Source organism: Cebus imitator, unplaced genomic scaffold (genome assembly GCF_001604975.1).
Source record: "Cebus imitator isolate Cc_AM_T3 unplaced genomic scaffold, Cebus_imitator-1.0 Scaffold435, whole genome shotgun sequence".
NCBI lineage: Eukaryota > Metazoa > Chordata > Mammalia > Primates > Cebidae > Cebus > Cebus imitator.
In genome coordinates this window covers 434254-452133 of record NW_016107750.1, presented here as the reverse complement: position 1 = coordinate 452133, position 17880 = coordinate 434254, and the positions used below count along the sequence as shown (strand labels likewise).

Sequence of the window (17880 nt, the reverse complement as noted above, 5' to 3'; positions counted from 1 at the left end):
AAAAAAAAAAAAAAAAAAAAAAAAAAAAAAAAAAAAAAAAAAAAAAAAAAAAAAAGTAAAAATCCTAATAAAATTAACACCCACCCTGCCGCCGAAAAAGTAACTAGGGAAAACTCCCACTGAAGGGACTAAAGTCTAGAAAAAGAAAGGTGATTCTCCCAGGTTATCGAAGCTCTGAGTCAAAACTCTGGTCTTCTGTACCACTCACTGGACGGCACTTCTTTAACAGAATGTTTCCCTTCTTTCAACAGTTAACACACTGCAAAACACCACCGTATCATCTCAACAAACAAAATGCAACACTCCTTGTAATACTGTGGTTTAGAGTAAGACAGACATATTTTAGTTTTCATCCCTGATTCCTGGCACAGAGATCCTAAAACCCGTGTAAATTCCTGAGCAATCTGGGGTCCTAGGAGCATCTTTTAATATTTGGTTTTTGATCCTGGTTCCTGACATGGAGCTCCTAACCCCTTAGAATTTCCTGGATGATAGGAGCACAAGGCAACTCTTGGTGGCTCCTGGATGGGGGCTAGGCACCAGAGAGACTAGGCCATGATTAAAAGCTTAGAACTTTTAGCTCTATCCACCCCACTCCAGGAAGGAGAGAGGAGGTGAAGACTGAGTTAATAACTGATTATGCCTATACAATGAAGCCTCCAAAAATCCATGAACTACTGGATTCAGAGAGCTTCTGGACTGCTGAGCACATGAAGGTACCTCGGGGGTGGTGCTCCTGGAGAGGGCATGCCCCTTCCCACATATCTGGTCCTATGTGTTTCTTTCATCTGGCTGTTCATCTGTATTCTTTATAATGTATAAACACAAGTGAAGTGTTTCCCTGAGTTCTGTGAGCCATGTTAAACATTAATCAAACCCAAGGAAGGGGTCTTGGGAACCCCAGTTTATAGCTGATCATTCAGAAACACAGGTCATGTCACAGGGCTCGAGACTGGCATCTGAAGTGGGGAGTGGTCTTGTGGGACTGAGCCCTTAACCTGTATGGGCTGTACTAACTCTGCCTAGTACTGGAACTGAACTAAACTGTAGGGCACCCAGTTGATGTCCAATGGAGAACTGCCTGTGTGATTCTATCAAAGTAAAAAGACAATTCAGAGAATAGAAGAAAATATTTGCAAACCATATATCCAGAATTACAAATAATCCCTTTTTTGTGTCTCACTCTGTTGCTCAGGCTGGAATGCAGTGGTGTGATCTCGGCTCAACGCAACCTCCGCCTTCCGGGTTCAAGCGATTCTCCTGCCTCAGTCTCTCGAGTAGCTGGGACTACAGGCGTGCACCACCATGCCCAGCTAATTATTTTATTTTTAGTAGAAACGGGATTTCACTATGTTGGCCAGGCTAGTCTCAAACTCCTGACCTCATGATCTGCCCACCTCAGCCATCCAAAGTGCTGGAATTACAGGTGTGAGCCACCACATCCGGCCTACAAATAATTCTTAAAACTTGACAATAAAAAGATACATAACCCAATTTAACAATGGGCAAAGGATGTGAATAGCGATTTCTCCAAAGAAGATGTACAAATGGCCAATAAGCACATAAAAAATGCTCAACATTATTAGCCGTCAGAGAAGTACAAATAAAAACCACAATGAAATACCACTTCTTACCCACTGGGTTGGCTACATTAAAACAAACAAACAAACAAACAAACAAAACCACGAGAGCAAGCATCAGGGAGGATCTGGGGAAAGGAGAACCCTTGTGCACTTCTGGTGGGAATGTAAAACAGGGCAGCCACTTTGGAAAACAGTCTGGCAGTTCCTTAAAAGGTTACAGAGAGTTACCGTATGATCCAGCAATTCTACTCCCAGGTATACATCCAAGAGAACAGAAAACACGTTCATACAAATGCTTGTATGTGAATGCTCTATAGCAGCATTATTTATAATAGTCAAAAAGTAGAAATAACCCAAATGTACAGCACAGGAAAGTCCACAGAGATAGAAAGGATTGAGTCCAACAGAGCTTCAAGGAAAAAAAATCGTAAAAATTTATAAAAGAAAACAGAATAGTGGTTGCCAGGGACTGGAGGAAGGGGAAGGCGGAAGGAATTTTTTTATGAACTGACAAAAAAAAAAAAAAAGGAGAGAAACACACTGTACGTCCTAACTCTCTGGATGCTCTGGACAGGGGTCTGTGGTCTCCTCTTACCTGCATCAATGGCACACGGGTAATGGTATCGGAAGGAGCAGCCTTTGTTGTAGCAGCCCAAGGTGGCGCCTGCCTCCTGGCAGTGGGAACATTTCTGAAAAGAAGGGAAAAGTCAGGCATGTCAGTATCCCAGATTCAGCCCTCTCCTCCAGCCTTTCCCTGGTCCCCATCTGTTAGACCTCAGCACGTGTCTCTGTGGTTAGAGGAGTCTGTGGTGGCAGGATGGGCTGGTCAATTTCTAAACACTACTCACTGACCACATCATGGGAAGGGATCCAGCAATAATGTTTCAGGCCAAGCCTCACAAATGTTCTCAAATCAACACCACAACAGGGTGGGATAAGCAATCCATGTCATAAAGGACATGCCAGAGTGGGGTCCCCAGCCTTGCCTCTGGTGCTCCCCCGTCCACCCACCCACATACTCTGCTAGGCATTTCCTTGCTGCTATCATAAGTGGCCTGCAGATCTTCCCTGTTTACTTCTGCTGTGAAAATCTGGGGAAGGAAAGGGTAAGATAGTAGAGTTATATATAAACCTTTTAGAATTAAAAGTGGAATTTGGTTTCTAGTTCTTGTAAGAAGATTTTATTTTTATTTTTGATCTACTTACCCCAAATGCCCAATACAAGTATAATTCCCTTTTCAGAAAATATGGGCTCCTGTGTGCAAATGGTATTTTTATACATGTATCTTATTTTAAATGCACCAGAAAACCTGCCATGAATTTCTGGCTAAGTGAGACATTATTTTGTAATTGAGACACTCCTCCTTATATGGTCAGGTTTTCTTAAAGTGGGGCACATCTCTGTCAGCCCTGTGATGTGGCTGTTGTAAGTGCTCATCCTGTCAGGGTAAGAAATATGTCCTATCAGCAATAAACATATTCATAAAACTCAACCACATGCGACCCTACTAAAGATGCAGGCTGTTCAGGTAGCAGAGGCGCATAACCAGTAAGGCTAGCTGGAAGAGACAGAAGCTTGTTCCTGCCTCTATGAAAAATAAGAGCGTTCCCTAAGCAATTACACTGAGCTGGCTCAGGCCCCCGACACAATACTGATGGGAAACTATGCTAACGCCAGCAACAGCAAAGCCCAAGCACTCCCCATGCTCAGACTGAATGATCTCATCTAGCTCTCTGCACTATTCCACCTGGCAAGCGCTCCTAACACTTTACACAAAACTCTTGAGACACCAGAGGGAAAATAACTTGTTTCAGGTCAGAGCTGAGATTCTGGATGACCATCCCTGGCATCCTCCAGAGACAAAAGACATAGGGACAAGGGCTGGAAGAGATTAGTCTTTTAAAAGCTTTGCCCTGCTCTCAGCAGATGAAGGTATTTCTTGGTGCTGATAATCAGTACATGTTTATTTACCATGTGGCCTAGAGTAAACCAAGGACAAATTCACAGCATTTCTGGTAGTCCTAGACTGTCTACTTTTGTCAGTGCCACAGAACGTCTCAGCATCCAGAAGAACTCATTATCAACTTGAAGAGGTGTGAGTAGTCCGTCGGTGGCCACCCTGCAGCCATGTCGGCTGCCAATTTCTTTTTTTTTCCCCAAGACAGAATCTTGCTCTGTCCCCCAGGCTGGAGTGCAATGGCACAATCTCAGCTCACTGCAAACTCTGCCTCCTGGGTTCAAGTTATTCTCCTGCCTCAGCCTCCTGAGTAGCTGGGATTATAGGTGTGCACCACCACACCCGGCTAATTTTTGTATTTTTAGTAGAGATAGGGTTTTGCCATGTTGGCCAGGCTGGTCTCAAACTCCTGACCTCATGATCTGCTCACCTCGGCCTCCCAAAGTGCTGGGATTACAGGCATGAACCACCGTGCCCAGCCTCTTACTGTCACTTTCTTACTCAAGGAGCCCAAAAGATATGGCCCTCCTCACCCTGGGGGATGAATCACAGTGAGTGGTGGCCATTTAGAAATGGGTATGTCAAGCATTTCTGGTAGGAAAGCCTGCAAGAAAAAAGGCTTTTGCAAACATTTCGCACCACTCTCCTTTTTCTCTTTTTTTAATTTTAAGAAAATGTCTTGCTCTGTCACCCAGGCTGTAGTGCAGTGGCATAATCATGGCTCACTGTAGCCTCTACCTCCCAGGCTCAGGTGATTCTCCCACCTCAGCCTCTTGAGTAGCTGAGACTACAGGCGTGTGCTACCACATCCAGCTAATTTTTTAAAAAACGTTTTTGTAGAGATGGGGTCTCACTATGTTGCCTGGGCTGTTCTTGAACTCCTTGGCTCAAGCAATTTTCCCATCTCAGCCTCCAAAAGTGCTAGGATGACAAGTATGAAAGTTTCACCCTCTCCAAGAGAGAGAAGAGGGAGGAACAGGTAATTTCCTTGGTTGGCCTCTGTGAGGACTAGACAGTGGGATCTGTAGCAGCCACTGTATCGCCATGAGGGGACAGCCCTAAAGACAAAGCCAGCCTGCTGAGGACAGAACAGTGGCAAGATGGAGAGACCTGGACCTACCACGACACTGTCAAGCACTAAATCACCAAATCCCAGGACCAGGCCACCTCTAGCCTTGTTACAACTTGGGCACTGCTGTAGAAGGGTTAAGTATGCATGCTCTGGAACCTAAGTAACTGCTTGGTAAGTGGCTCCACTTCCTAGCTATGCCTTCATGGCCCAATTCTTAACCTTTATTCCTCAACCTGCAGATGTGGGGCTAATAACAGCACTCACCTCACAGAAATGTCATTAGGGTTAAATACATTAATTCTGGCTTAAAACGGTGGCCGGGTCAAAAGTGTAAGTAAATGTGACCCAAGATGACCATGTGTCAGACACATGCTAGATAATCTGCAAAGACCATCTCATGAAAAGCAACCATACAGCAGGCCTTGTCACCATCCCAGTTTACAGGAGGAAAGAGAAGATGTGGAGCTTAGATCTGAACAATGTCCGTTTGTTTCCTACCTCAACTCCACAACCTGGCAAGCAGGGCGCCACTCCACTATGATTAATTACAACACTGCATCCAAAGGAGAAAGACACCCCCAGGGTGTATCAGGGCCTTAGAGAAAGATCCTTAAAGACACTTTAGTTCCCAGTGTTTTTTGAGGTGTGGTCCTCTGGAACAGCAGCATTAGCAACTCAGGGATTTGTCAGAAATGCACATTTTTGCCCAAAGTGCTGGGATTATAAGCGTGAGCCACCATACTTGGCAGAAATGCACACTTTTGAGCCCCACCTAAATCTGTGTTGTGAGAAGTCCTCCAGGCTATTCAGATGCACAATGCAGTTTCAGGACCACTGGTCTAATTCAACTCCCCAGCTTTTCACATGTGGAAAAAAGAAACCCAAAGAGACACAATGACTGACTGAGCTAGGATTACTGGATTATTGGTTTCCTGAGAGCCATTCAGTGCTCTCTCCACTATATTTCTGTCTCCTATAGAGCAATCAGATCTTGGGGTATGGTAGGAAGAATCCCGAGAACCTGTGACCTTATATACAAAATGAACTTTGTGGATGAGATTAAGTCGAGGATCTTGAGATGGGAAGAATATGCTAGGTTATCCAGGTGGGGCCAATCTAATCACATAGGTCCATAAAAGCAAACTACTTCCCCCAGAGGAGTTAGAGTTGTCAGCTTCAGGGAGAACTGATGATTTGCCAGCACGCTCATACGTGCAACGCTACTGGCTTCGAAGATGGAAGAAGGGGCAGGACCAGGACAGTAGCTGTAGAATTTTTAAAAGGCAAGGAAGCATGTTCTTCCCTAAGCCTCCAGAAAAGATCACAGCCCAGCCCACACCTTAATTCTAGCACCCACTAAGACACTTGTGTTGGACTTTAAACCTGCAGAATTGTAAGCAGAACTGTATAACAAGTTTGTGGTAATGTGTTATAGCAATGATAGAAAACTAATATGCGGGGGTTTCCCAAGACTCTCAAGTGATTTTTCGTTTTCCTCTTAGGTTCTTCCCCCGCCTTTTTTTTAAATGATCAATACAAATTAACAACTGTTTTTTATAAAGTTTTCTAAAGCATTTTGCACTGGAAGAAAACATGTTAAATGGGGACTAATATGATACACAACTGCATACAAATTAAACACTAGCAGGAGTTAGGAAGCATTGAAAACTACCCCAAAATGGCATAGGGGGCACAACTAGAATGAGAAAAACAGCCTCACTGGCTTGCCTGTTGTACTCTCCAGACACTGCCCCCCATCATGTGGAGGGCAGACCTGGGCACCTATGACTTCTTTGCTGCCTGTGCCACCATTACCTGCCAGGTGCTCCTAGCCATACTTCTTCCAGCCTGTTGACACTCACATTAGAGTAATCTAGAATAATCTGCTGTGGCTGATTCTGGAAGCTCTGCTGCCACATGGATCCTAGGTCCAACAGATGGTACTGCTCCTTACAACACACTTGGAGCCTAACAGTTCATCTTCTCTGCATCCTGGGACCCAGTCATCTGCTTCCCACCAATACAAGCAGGTGAAAACACTCACACAAGCTTTCTTTAATCTGAATTATCTTTCAGGCACAATTTGAAATAAAATTATATATTTAGATCTCCTACCATAAAAGCCTCAATCAAAAAGTGGCTCTGCTACAGATCCTGATAAATATTTGTTTCTCTGGGAAAGGCTTTCAAGTCACATTATAAACCTATAATAAGTATCTCTGTGGCTAAGTGGGGGGAGGGGGGGGTTGAGTGGTAGCTGGGCCCAGAAGTGGTGCAAAATGCACAGAAAGCATGACCAAGGTCCAAATCTCTTGAGTGTGGCTGTTTTGGCAGCATCTCCCAGCTACATCCTTGGCTTCTGTTTTGATCCACAAAGAAAGCCTGTTCCCTTATTTCCCTTCCAACATCTTTGTGCCCATAGGTGGGCCCAGCTTGTCTGCGGTTTATAGTAAAGTTACGATGTTTTCCATCAGGTTAGTAAGCTTGGGATTAAAGAACTTTTTTCCTTCATTAAGAATGTCCTTCCTTGTCCTTCTGAACTTCATCTGACAAACAGGGGATGCCATAAATTAGCCACAATCTTGAGCAGATGAAGAATATATTTAGAATACACATAGCTTTATACAATGGACTTGGTTCACTTCACCACTGAGCAAACAAACAATGAAAAGTTGATAGGTCTAAGATGTACCTGGGAAGGTGGTCTTTTCTCTAGGAGACTCTATCACATACACCTCTTTCTATGCCATTGTTGCTTTAAAAAAAATCCAGATTCTCACCCCTGAGCTGTGTTAGAAGCAAGGGACCTCTGTGGTAATGTGAAGGTAACCCTTGGCTAATGAAGGTAAAAACACCAGGCTGGTGCTTCTTCAGACTCATAGTGTAAGTTATTCTACTGAATGTGAAGAAGGCAGTTTGACTTCCTAATGAGCTGTTCTCTGGGACTTCTAATTTGCCTTATTAATGTGTCAACCCTGATTCCACAGCATAAAACTGCTATGTCTAGCAAGCAGAAACATGGGTTGGATGAAAATTAATAAGAACTTGATTGGGCTGGTCTTTCCCCCTGACATGCAGGTTTCTCTAAAGGTTTTAAGACTGTGATCAAGGTGCCTTTTATTCTTGGTGCTCTTTCCTTTGATATGTAAGTTCCCTTATAAATTGATGGTATCAATTCCAAAAGTATAATAATCTTTTTTTATTCATTCAACAAATTTTTATTGCGTGGCTGTGTGCAGAGGCTGAAATGGGGAGCCAAAGTTCACCTAGTGTCTACCCTCCAGGAGCTCACAGAATGATCTGGGGGTAAAGCAAAATTTAAACAGTGATGTAAATACTACTTCAGGGCATATAGGAAATGTCGCCAACCTAGTTAAGGAGGTCAGAAAAGCATTCTTGAGGGAGTGTAGCTTGACCTGAGTCATAAAGAATGAGTAAGAGCTACCTGGGGGAAGGGGAACAAAGTGCTGTATGGAGGGATAAGCAGGCAGGGTGTAGGGAACTGATACAGCGGAGCCAAAATCTGAGGGGGTAGGAGGCTAATGTGCAGGAAACTAGGGCTAACAATGGCTGTTGCTGGGTTAGGGATGATATGGAAGTGTTTGGGTACTGGTGGTAGAAACGCATGTAAGAGGCTGCATTTAGACAATTTGGGGGTAAAACTGACAGGACTTGATGCTGACATATGGCCAGGGGGTCTGTGAGATGTGCTGCAGTGATCTCGCCTGTGTGGCACGGTACGTCAGCACAGTGGATAGGGAACCCTCTGGATGCCAGCACAGCAGGATTCTGATGAGGTGAGCACACACGTGGTACCAGCTCTAAATTCCACTTTCTCTTAGAAAGATTCCATTTACAGAAGAGAATGTTTGGTCTGAGAGTAAAATCTCAACTGGTTAGGAATGGGTTTAATTCCAAATGACATTTTCTGGGTAACTACTAGAAATCTTTTTACAGAACACAGGCTATCTTCTGGCTTTAATAAACAGCTCAGGATTTTGAGTAAAACTGTTTTCCATTGCCTTAGAGTTGTGATTCTGTATTAAGAATATTCTTGTAAGACACGAGGAAGTGACTAGACTTTAACAAAGTGACTCCAGGACATAGCCTAAAACTTGCTTTTCAATATAAATCCCTGCTAGCAAGCTTTTATCCGTATCATTTTACTTCTCAAGTAGAGGACAACAACAACAAATCCAAAGAACCTGTTCCAATTAATTTAACAGACAATTTCTCTATGTGCTTTCCTTATATTCAGATGTATTCAGATATGCCTTATCAGAAATCTTTCTTTTTTTTTTTTTTAATCTCAAATTTAGGCAGTCTAAAAACAAAGGCATGAAATAAAAAAGAGAAAGCTTGAGCGGAGAGGAAGTTGTTGGAGTTTTTCACTGGAGTGGAGCTGTCCACTGAAGCTGCTGATCCGAGCAGCAGGGCTAAAAGAAACTAATACTTGACCCTGTCTCTCACTGGTACAGGAGCTTGGGCAAGTTAATTTCTTTTAAGTTTCGATTTTCTCAACAGTACATCGGAGACAATAGTTGGGAAAAAGGGGTGGAGTGGGAGTATCTTCTGTTATTTAAGGAAATTGATCAGGGAAAAAAAACCTGAACAGGGCCAGGCGAGGTGGCCCATGCCTGTTATGCCAGCACTTTGGAAAGCTGAATTAGGATAGCCTGAGGCCAGGAATTCAACACTAGCCTGGGCAACAAAGGGAGGCCCTGTCTCTACAAAAAGTAAAATTTGCTGGGTGTCTTGACACTTGCCTCTAGTCCCAGCTATTCAGGAGGCTGAGGTAGGAGGATTGTTCAAGCCCAAGAGGTCAAGGCTGTAGCCAACTATGATCACAACACTGCATTCCAGCCTGGATGACAGGGCAAGACCTTGACTGACACACACATACACACACACCCCTGCACATACTGCCTAAGCACACACACAGACACACACACACACACCCCCTGCACATACTTCCCAAGAATTCCAGCCTGGGTGACAGGACAAGACTTTGACACACACACACGCCCCTTGCACATACTTCCCAGGAAGTGCCAGTAGCAATCCCTAGTCATTTTCTGTTACTCTCTACTCCCATGTGGAATGGATGGTCCCTTAAAACTACAAAGGCCCTCTGGGCTTGTCTGCATGGCTATGGGCAGCAGCACAGATATCCAGGAGGAGCTAATGCTAACAATCTATTACTGCTGATTAAACCAAACCCAGCTATGCCGCCACACATAGGTGCCCCTTTTGTCTATTTAGAGCATATTTTTAACCACTTATTCCCCACTATCAGCTATCTACTTTTGTATGTACATTTTATTGATGATGATGTTTAATTAACATGTAAAAATACAGCAGATGCTACTGATGAGTTCTACCAAGCTGCTCACAAAGAAGAAAGTTCATTACGGTAACATATGGTATGAACTTCAACTGAAGGTATGGTAGGCAGATAGGAGCAACTCACTGTGGGTTTTTAATGCTCTATAACTGTAACTCTAATTCTCCTGGGTTTACAGCCTTCAGGTTCTGCATTAATAAATTTACAAAGGCAAAACAAAGGAGGAACAAAAAACAATTTCCCAAATAAAATACATCCAGTGGACTCAATTTAAGTTAAATCCAGTCTGCCTTCTGGAAAATTGAAGCATTATTCAATAAGGCTTGGTTTAGTAATTTTTCTCTTGGACGAAACGTATACATCATTTGTTATAATGTTAATACAATGTCTTATCACTCAGAAGGCCAACACAGGTGTCACTAATGATGTTTCTTTGTGCTAACCAAACTTGCCTTTCTTCTGAAAGTTTGCATTATTGTTACTATTTTTTGAGATGGAATCTCGCTGTCTCACCAGGTTGGAGTGCAATGGCATGATCTCGGCTCAATGCAACCTCCACCTCTCAGGTTCAAGCTATTCTCCTGCCTCAGCCTCCCAAGTAGCTGGGATTACAGGCACTCGCCATCATGCCTGGCTAATTTTTGTATTTTTTAGTAGAGATGGGGTTTAACCATGTTGGCCAGGATGGTCTTGATCTCTGCATGCCTCGGCTTCCCAAAGTGCTGGGATTATAGGTGTGAGCCACCACGCCTGGTGCATTTTATTATTATTTTTGAGATGGAGCCTCACGCTGTGGCCCAGGCTGGAGTGCAGTGGCGAGATCTTGGCTTACCGGAAACCTCTGCCTCCTAGGTTCAAGTGATTCTCCTGCCTTAGCCTCCTGAGTAGCTGGATTACAGGTACATGCCACCATGCCCAGTTAACTTTTGTATTTTCAGTAGAGACAGGGTTTCGCCATGTTGGCCAGGCCGGTCTCGAACTCCTGACCTCCATCAGGAGTTCGAGTGATCCAGGTGATCCACTCTCCTTGACGTCCCAAAGTGCTGAGATTACAGGCATGAGCCACTGTGTCTGGCCTGTATATCTTATCTGCAGTTATACATACTCCATTAAAATAATCCTAATCAAAGGGTTTCTTTCATATGGCCCCAGAAGAAAATTGCAGCTGTGCTGAAAACCATATATATTTTTTCTAAGGCAGTTTTTTCATATTAAAAGGAGCTTGTGCCCTTTAAGAAGTTAGAAAAAAAGGGCACAGAATGCTAGAGCCCAGGACTAGGTATAAGCCATTGATTAGCACTTTTCCTCTGAATAAAAGCAGAGAACCTGAGAAAAGGCTGAACTCAGCAGGAGTAGGAACCCTGTGGTAGCTGTGTGACGAAGAAAGAGAAGAGCTTTTTCTCTACATACAGGGAGAGAAATGCTTATAGACAGAGTTTAAAACACTGAAATTTAAGTTGCACAAGATCTTGTACTAGCTTATTTTTATTTTACCCTTTGCTCAAACAGATTAGCTTATAAAGAGAAATGATTACATTTTGTGCTTTCTGAATCTGAGAAGGCATCTTTTTAAAGAAATTACACTCCAGGGAAGTGACTCCTGGTGTAAGCCGCTTCTCTCCACGGCTCATCCTACCCAGGAGTTGGGTCTATGCTTCTAGAAAGCCAATTACTGGAAGCTGCTTATTCACAAGGCACCCATACTGAAATGTTTACAGTTTCAGCAGCAGAAATGACAAACCTACTGCCACAATAGGAATCCCTTAACAAGATTTCAAATCTGTGAATATCATACTGAAGCAGAAATCTCCAAAGCTGTTCCAAACACTTGGCTCTGGAGGTCTTTTTCATTTTCACTCCTCTCTTCCTACTTGCATTCCTATTACCTTCCTCTTTCCTGCCCAGATCCACTGCCATCTCACCAACGCTCTCATCTGTCCATGTTCTCAAACAGGTATTGTCAGGAAAAGCCACTCTATTTCTGGAAGTGGCAAGTTTTTCAAAGGCAAGGATAGCCTGACAAGAGAGACACTGGAGGCACTTGATCCCAACTACTCAGGAGATAGCAGAGTCCCAGCAGAAAGGAACTTTCAAAATTGAGGATATCATGGCGTACTGAAGCTACTGCTAATGAAACTACCATAGGATCACTGGTCCTGAAATCCTAAGCCAGCTGGCCCCACCTCTCAGCCAAGCTTCAGTGGGCTCATTTAATGTGGCAATAACATGAGACATACTCTCAAATCTCTTTTCAGGTCACTCCTACAGCTCATGCTCAACCCAGGGCCTTTTCTTCCTGGAAACCTACTGGAAGGAAAAAGTATACGCATACCTAGAATGTAAACTTTGACACCCAGATCTGTAACTAGCTTATGAACCTTGAGTTTTCAGAATTGACTTTTGCATTTCTCAAAGTGTAACTCTGCCACTGCACCAGCATGGTCCCCAGCTTGAATTAAAATATGCAGCCTGAGGACACTATCCCAGAAGATACTGAATGGGAAGCATCCTGGGTGTTTCTTATGCTCAAGAAAGTTTAAGAACTATTGATTCAATTCATCTTCATGGATGTAGAAATTTTCTTCTACATTTCTGTTTCAGAAGATTCCTAACTTCCTGCTGTTGCTGAGCAGGAAGATACTCTTGAGCAAGAACCCAATCCTTACTTCAACAGAAAAGGAAAAAAGAAAAGGGGGGGGCGCGGGGAGAAGGAAACTCCAAGAGTCTCCATGAAGAAAATAGAGATCTGGAAGTAATATAACCAAGTTGAGAAATCCTGAATAATTCCCCTCAATACAACTCCACCTTCACTTTTTTTTTTTTTTTTTTTTTTTTTTTTTTTGAGACAGAGTTTCGCTCTTGTTACCCAGGCTGGAGTGCAATGGCGCGATCTCGGCTCACTGCAACCTCCGCCTCCTGGGTTCAGGCAATTCTCCTGCCTCAGCCTCCTGAGTAGCTGGGATTACAGGCACGTGCCACCATGCCCAGCTAATTTTTTGTATTTTTAGTAGAGACGGGGTTTCACCATGTTGATCAGGATGGTCTCGATCTCTTGACCTCGTGATCCACCCGCCTCGGCCTCCCAAAGTGCTGGGATTACAGGCTTGAGCCACCGCGCCCGGCCCTTTTTTTTTTTTTTTTTAAGACAGGGTCTCACTCTGTCACTCATTCATCCAGCCAAAGAGTTTGAGGTTGCAGTGAGCTTTGATTATACCGCTATACTCACAGTGGAGCAATCAGAACTCACTGCAACTTCTAATTCCTTGGCTAGCGGAATCCTCTTGCCTCCACTTCCTTAGTAGCTGGGACCATAGGTGTATGCCACTGCACCTGGCTAGTTTATTTTTTTGTAGAGACAGTGTTTCACTCTGTTGCCCAAGCTGGTCTTAAACTCCTGGGCTTAGGCAATCCTCCCACCTCAGCCTCCTAAAGTGATGGGATTACAGGTGTGAGCCACCATGCCCAGCCCCAAGACTTAAGTGTCTATTGTTTGTTAGGACAGATTTCATTTATCTAACAACTGGACAAGGCCGTCCAGTTATTAATCCCATTTTACAGGGTAAGAAATTGGGCTGAGGGGCTAAGTTGACGTTATAGTTTCCCAAGAAGCTAACTCTGACAGACGTTTGGATGAAGGATAAAATATGACCTGTAAGATTCTGTAATTATGACTCTTTGTCAACAAGGACCATTTGTTTGGTAAATTCAAGAGCCTTGGTGCTCTCCTTCGGGCCCTTGTCTCTGGGCAGCATGGTGGTCATTTAATAAAAGGTGGTTCCATCCCATGACTTTTCTTTCATGAGTGAGATTAGAAAGAGGCAACAAGTAGAGGATGGGACTGGGCAGATTTTTGAAACTGTCTGAAAATATACCAATGACTAAGGGATTTCAGAATTCCCAAGTCAAATTAAGGAAGTAAAGGCAACAACTAGTGTTTGCTGGTGGTCTCAGAGCTCCTTGGGGGTCCACGGGAAAGGTTAGACTTTATGTGGCTGGATCATTTCCTGGGGTTCTCTAGAGCTAATTTGGAAGATCTTAAACACAGCGTTCTGGAGCTGAGCAACAAGATTTTGTTGGTATATTCACCTTAAACGAACTCTTTTTTTTTTTTTTTTTCCCCCCCAAAGGAGGGATGAGATGAGGTAGGTCTGAGAGAATAGAATCCTGGATCAGCAAATCAGTGAGATTCCATTGCTGGGAGATGGTGTGCTTTAATGAGGTAGGGTTTCTACAGCACTGCTGAAAGCCTTGCCCTTCCAGGAAGCGAAGCTAAAATATCAGTAATTGATTCAGACAGCTATCAGCAAACACGGCTGCCTTGCATGAAGTTCCTCAGTCTCTATCAGAGAGGCTTAACACTTATCCCTGTCCTGATGCACCCTGGTGAAGGAAAAAGTTGTCACTTTGCCTACAGTGAGAGAGCTAAATACTCATGACTCTGCTTGTGCCTGGGAGAGTGTGGGGTTGGGGTTGGTGGTGGGGTAGGTGGTGTTACTGAGGAAGCCAGGCAAAGTGGCTGTTCAAAGAGCAGAGAACTAAGAGAGTGCTCTTGGTAGACTGTACGGTTCATAGGGCATGGTGGAGCAGATTGGCAAAGCTGCAGGGTGTGATTCTTGATATGTGCCTATCCATTTCTCCTGCCACTCATGCTTCAAACACCCCAAGTCACTCCAACAGTGGCAACCCCGAGTGCCACATGAACAGTGCAGTCCTCTGAGGCCTTACTGACTCAGCCTTCCCTTTGACTGAGTTTGGGGCAGCTTCTCCAAGCTTACAGTGCTCATGGTATTCAGACACCATGCCTCCCAGCATTTATGCAAGTGCTCAGTTAACCTAAGCTGGGGCTACTTTTATCTGCAAAAAAAACTATCCATAGGAAATTCCTTCATTCTGAAATGGTCATACTGCACTTGAATGTCTAGGAGGCATCTCAGACTTAACATTAACAAAATACAACTCCTGAATCCCCATCAAACCTGTTCTCTTGGGAGATCCCGGAGGGAGAACGGGTTTGGTGGGGATTTAGGAGTTGTTTTCTTCAACATTCAGGTTGCATTACATTCACCCAGGTGGCAACTCATATTTTTGTCACAAGAGCCATACACTAAAAGTCATGAACAACAAAACCTCATACAGATGCCCTCTATAATGAAGGCAGAACCTGTTCCTGGCATACTGTGCCTTACAAAGAACCACAAGAACAAGAAATTAAGAATACTGCTGGTCATCCATTTCTCATCCATTCACCTTTTTTTCCCAAAAACTATAAAGTAGCACAGGGAAATAAAGTCAATCTCACTACCAAAACACGCTTTAACATCTCCTTAATTTTTTACATGTACATTAAAATTCTGACCAGCATTTTCACAAATTATATCCAATATTACATATTTTTGAGACAGACTTTCGCTCTTGTCACTGGGCTGGAGTGCAATGACATGATCTCAGCTGACTGTAACCTTTGCCTCCTTGTTCAAGTGATTCTCCTGCCTCAGCCTCCTGAGTAGCTGGGATTACAGGTGCCCCCCACCATGCCCAGCTAATTTTTGTATTTTTAGTAGAGATGTGGTTTCCCCATGTTAACCAGGCTGGTCTCTAACTCCTGACCTCAGGTGGTCCGCGTGCCTCAGCCTCCCAAAGTGCTGGGATTACATGTGTGAGCCACCACACCCGGCCCAGTATTACATACTTTTAAACATACATACTTTAAATGGCATCCAAAGGCTCACTTCCTTCCACTAAACATTACATTGCTCCTATTGTGTCTCTTTAAGAAAGAACCTGTCACAGTCACAAATTTACCCTGTACTGATCATCCCCATGCCAGGCACTAGGGTAAGCTCTGGGGCCAACTCAGCCCTTGGGGAGCCTATCCAGTGAGGAATACAATCCGGTAAGCTAGTAGTCACACCAAGAACAGCTCCATCTTAGCTGAGCACTTGCATAGTCTCTGGATACCGCTGGGTCTGTGTAACCAGCAAAGGCCCTGTCCTGCCCTTGAGGAGGCACTTGGACCTGCCACTACTGGAATGACTTGGAGGATCTGACCCCTGGGTGCTAAGTAGCTTAACAGGTAAAACTGGAATGCCTCTGGGCAGCATTTGCTTCCTGGGGAATGAGGTAACAGGTGAGCTGGTTTTCAATCAATGAGCTTTCCACAAACAACAGTGGATTAAAATGCCCAGACCTGTTCTCTGAAGAGAAGGGAGACACAAAGTCTTGTTCCAGCAAACAAATACATTTCATTTTTGAGGGGTTGCCCTTTCAAAGCATTAGTATGTTTTTATTACTTGAATAAGGAATCCTACCTAGAAACAACCAAACAGAATATTTTGGTGACTGTCTTAACACTTATCCTAACAAATTACACTATTATCCTAGCAAACCAGTTTTGTATGAAAAAAACAAAAATAACTTTCAAGCAAACCAGAGGCCTTCACCTGACATCTGTATGAACTAAGCTTTAAGGTTCATAATCACAGCTTTGAAAGTCTGGAACCACACGGGAGCCAGCCACAATGAACAAGCCTGAGACTCGTTAGATGAATATACATTTGACTAGAAACTTCCACTAGTTGCTCAGTGAAACATGTAAGAGAGATGAGATGCCTCCAAAGTTGAACAACGTCAGGACTGCCAGATCCCACCGGTAGTGCTAGTCCAACAGAAGGGACCAGCACCACTTCTGATTTTAGTCCCATTGGAAATTTGTTATTCTGTTGACCTTGATATTATCTATCTGCCTATGCAGCAGTTCTTCAGTTCTATTTTCATAAGGCATGTTAACTGACAGCAGTATGCTGCCAACACTTTCAAGTTAAGGGTCAGCTCTTAAGTGCATACAACCAAAATCACTCCACTATTAACAGGTTTACCTGGACAGCATCAAATAGGGCTGACTTTTCTCTTCAGTTTAATTTCTACCAATAAGTTTATGGGCAGGAGCGTATGTTTACTAAACCAACACATGACACAATTTTCTAAGGCTGATCCTAGCCCATATTTGCTTCCTTTAAAATCACATTGGCCAGGCACAATGGCTCATACCTGTGATCTCAGCACTTTGGGAGGCCGAGGCGGGTGGATCAGGAGGTCAGCAGTTCAAGACCAGCCTCGCCAATACAGTGAAACCCCACTCTACTGAAAACACAAAAACTAGCTCAGCGTGGTGGCATGCGCCTGTAATCCCAGCTACTTGGGAGACTGACGCAGGAGAATTGCTTCAACCTGGGAGGCAGAGGTTGCAGTGAGCCGAAATCATGCCACTGTACTCTAGGCTGGATGAGAGCAAGACTCAGTCTTGAGAGGGGAGGGGACACAAAACAAACCCACATTAACTCAAAAGCTCCCAGGAATAGTGTCCACCAAGGAGTCTACCTGATTTCCAGGAAAGTTAGTTTCATCCTTCAGAGTCCTCTATCGTCATCTAATTTCTAGATAAGAAACTTTTTAAGAGCTCTACTAATGCCTAATTTGGGGGCACCCCTAAAGAAAGGAGTTCCATACATCTGAATTTTCCAGAGAAGTGATTCTGGCTAGAAAAAATAGGTACAGAAAAACAAATTGAAAATAATAAAATGCCAAATTAATAATTAATGGACATTAAACACAAAATTAACAGGGAACAACATTAATATCGCTAATAAAATGAACTAAAAGTTTTAAAAGAAGGTCCAACGCCATTGAGGTAGTAGTAAATGTGGGCTCATCTTTCTCATGGATGCTCATGCCTTGGTATGGCCCTCTGCTGGTTAAACCACAAGACAATGCCTATCAAAAACCGTAACAATGTTGTCCCTTTTTGACCTAGCAATTCAATAGCTATATGTTTTTCTTTAAATAGAAAAATAATAAAGATGTTTATCGTTCCATAGAAAGCAATAAATTAGAGCTAGGCACGGTGGCTCACGCCTGTAATCCCAG

The 17880-nt window shown here is 43.6% G+C and overlaps 1 protein-coding gene across 5 annotated transcripts in view; it reads right to left on the bottom strand.

Moving 5' to 3' along the window:
* The window catches only part of TCF20 (transcription factor 20), a 187598-nt gene that overhangs the window by 17563 nt on the left and 152155 nt on the right, over positions 1 to 17880 (bottom strand). For all 5 annotated transcript variants that reach the window (XM_017510287.2, XM_037731984.1, XM_017510286.2 and 2 more), the window contains exon 3: positions 2179 to 2272. In XM_017510287.2, coding sequence (XP_017365776.1) covers positions 2179 to 2272 — 94 coding nt within the window. The remainder of the gene's footprint in view (positions 1 to 2178; positions 2273 to 17880) is intronic.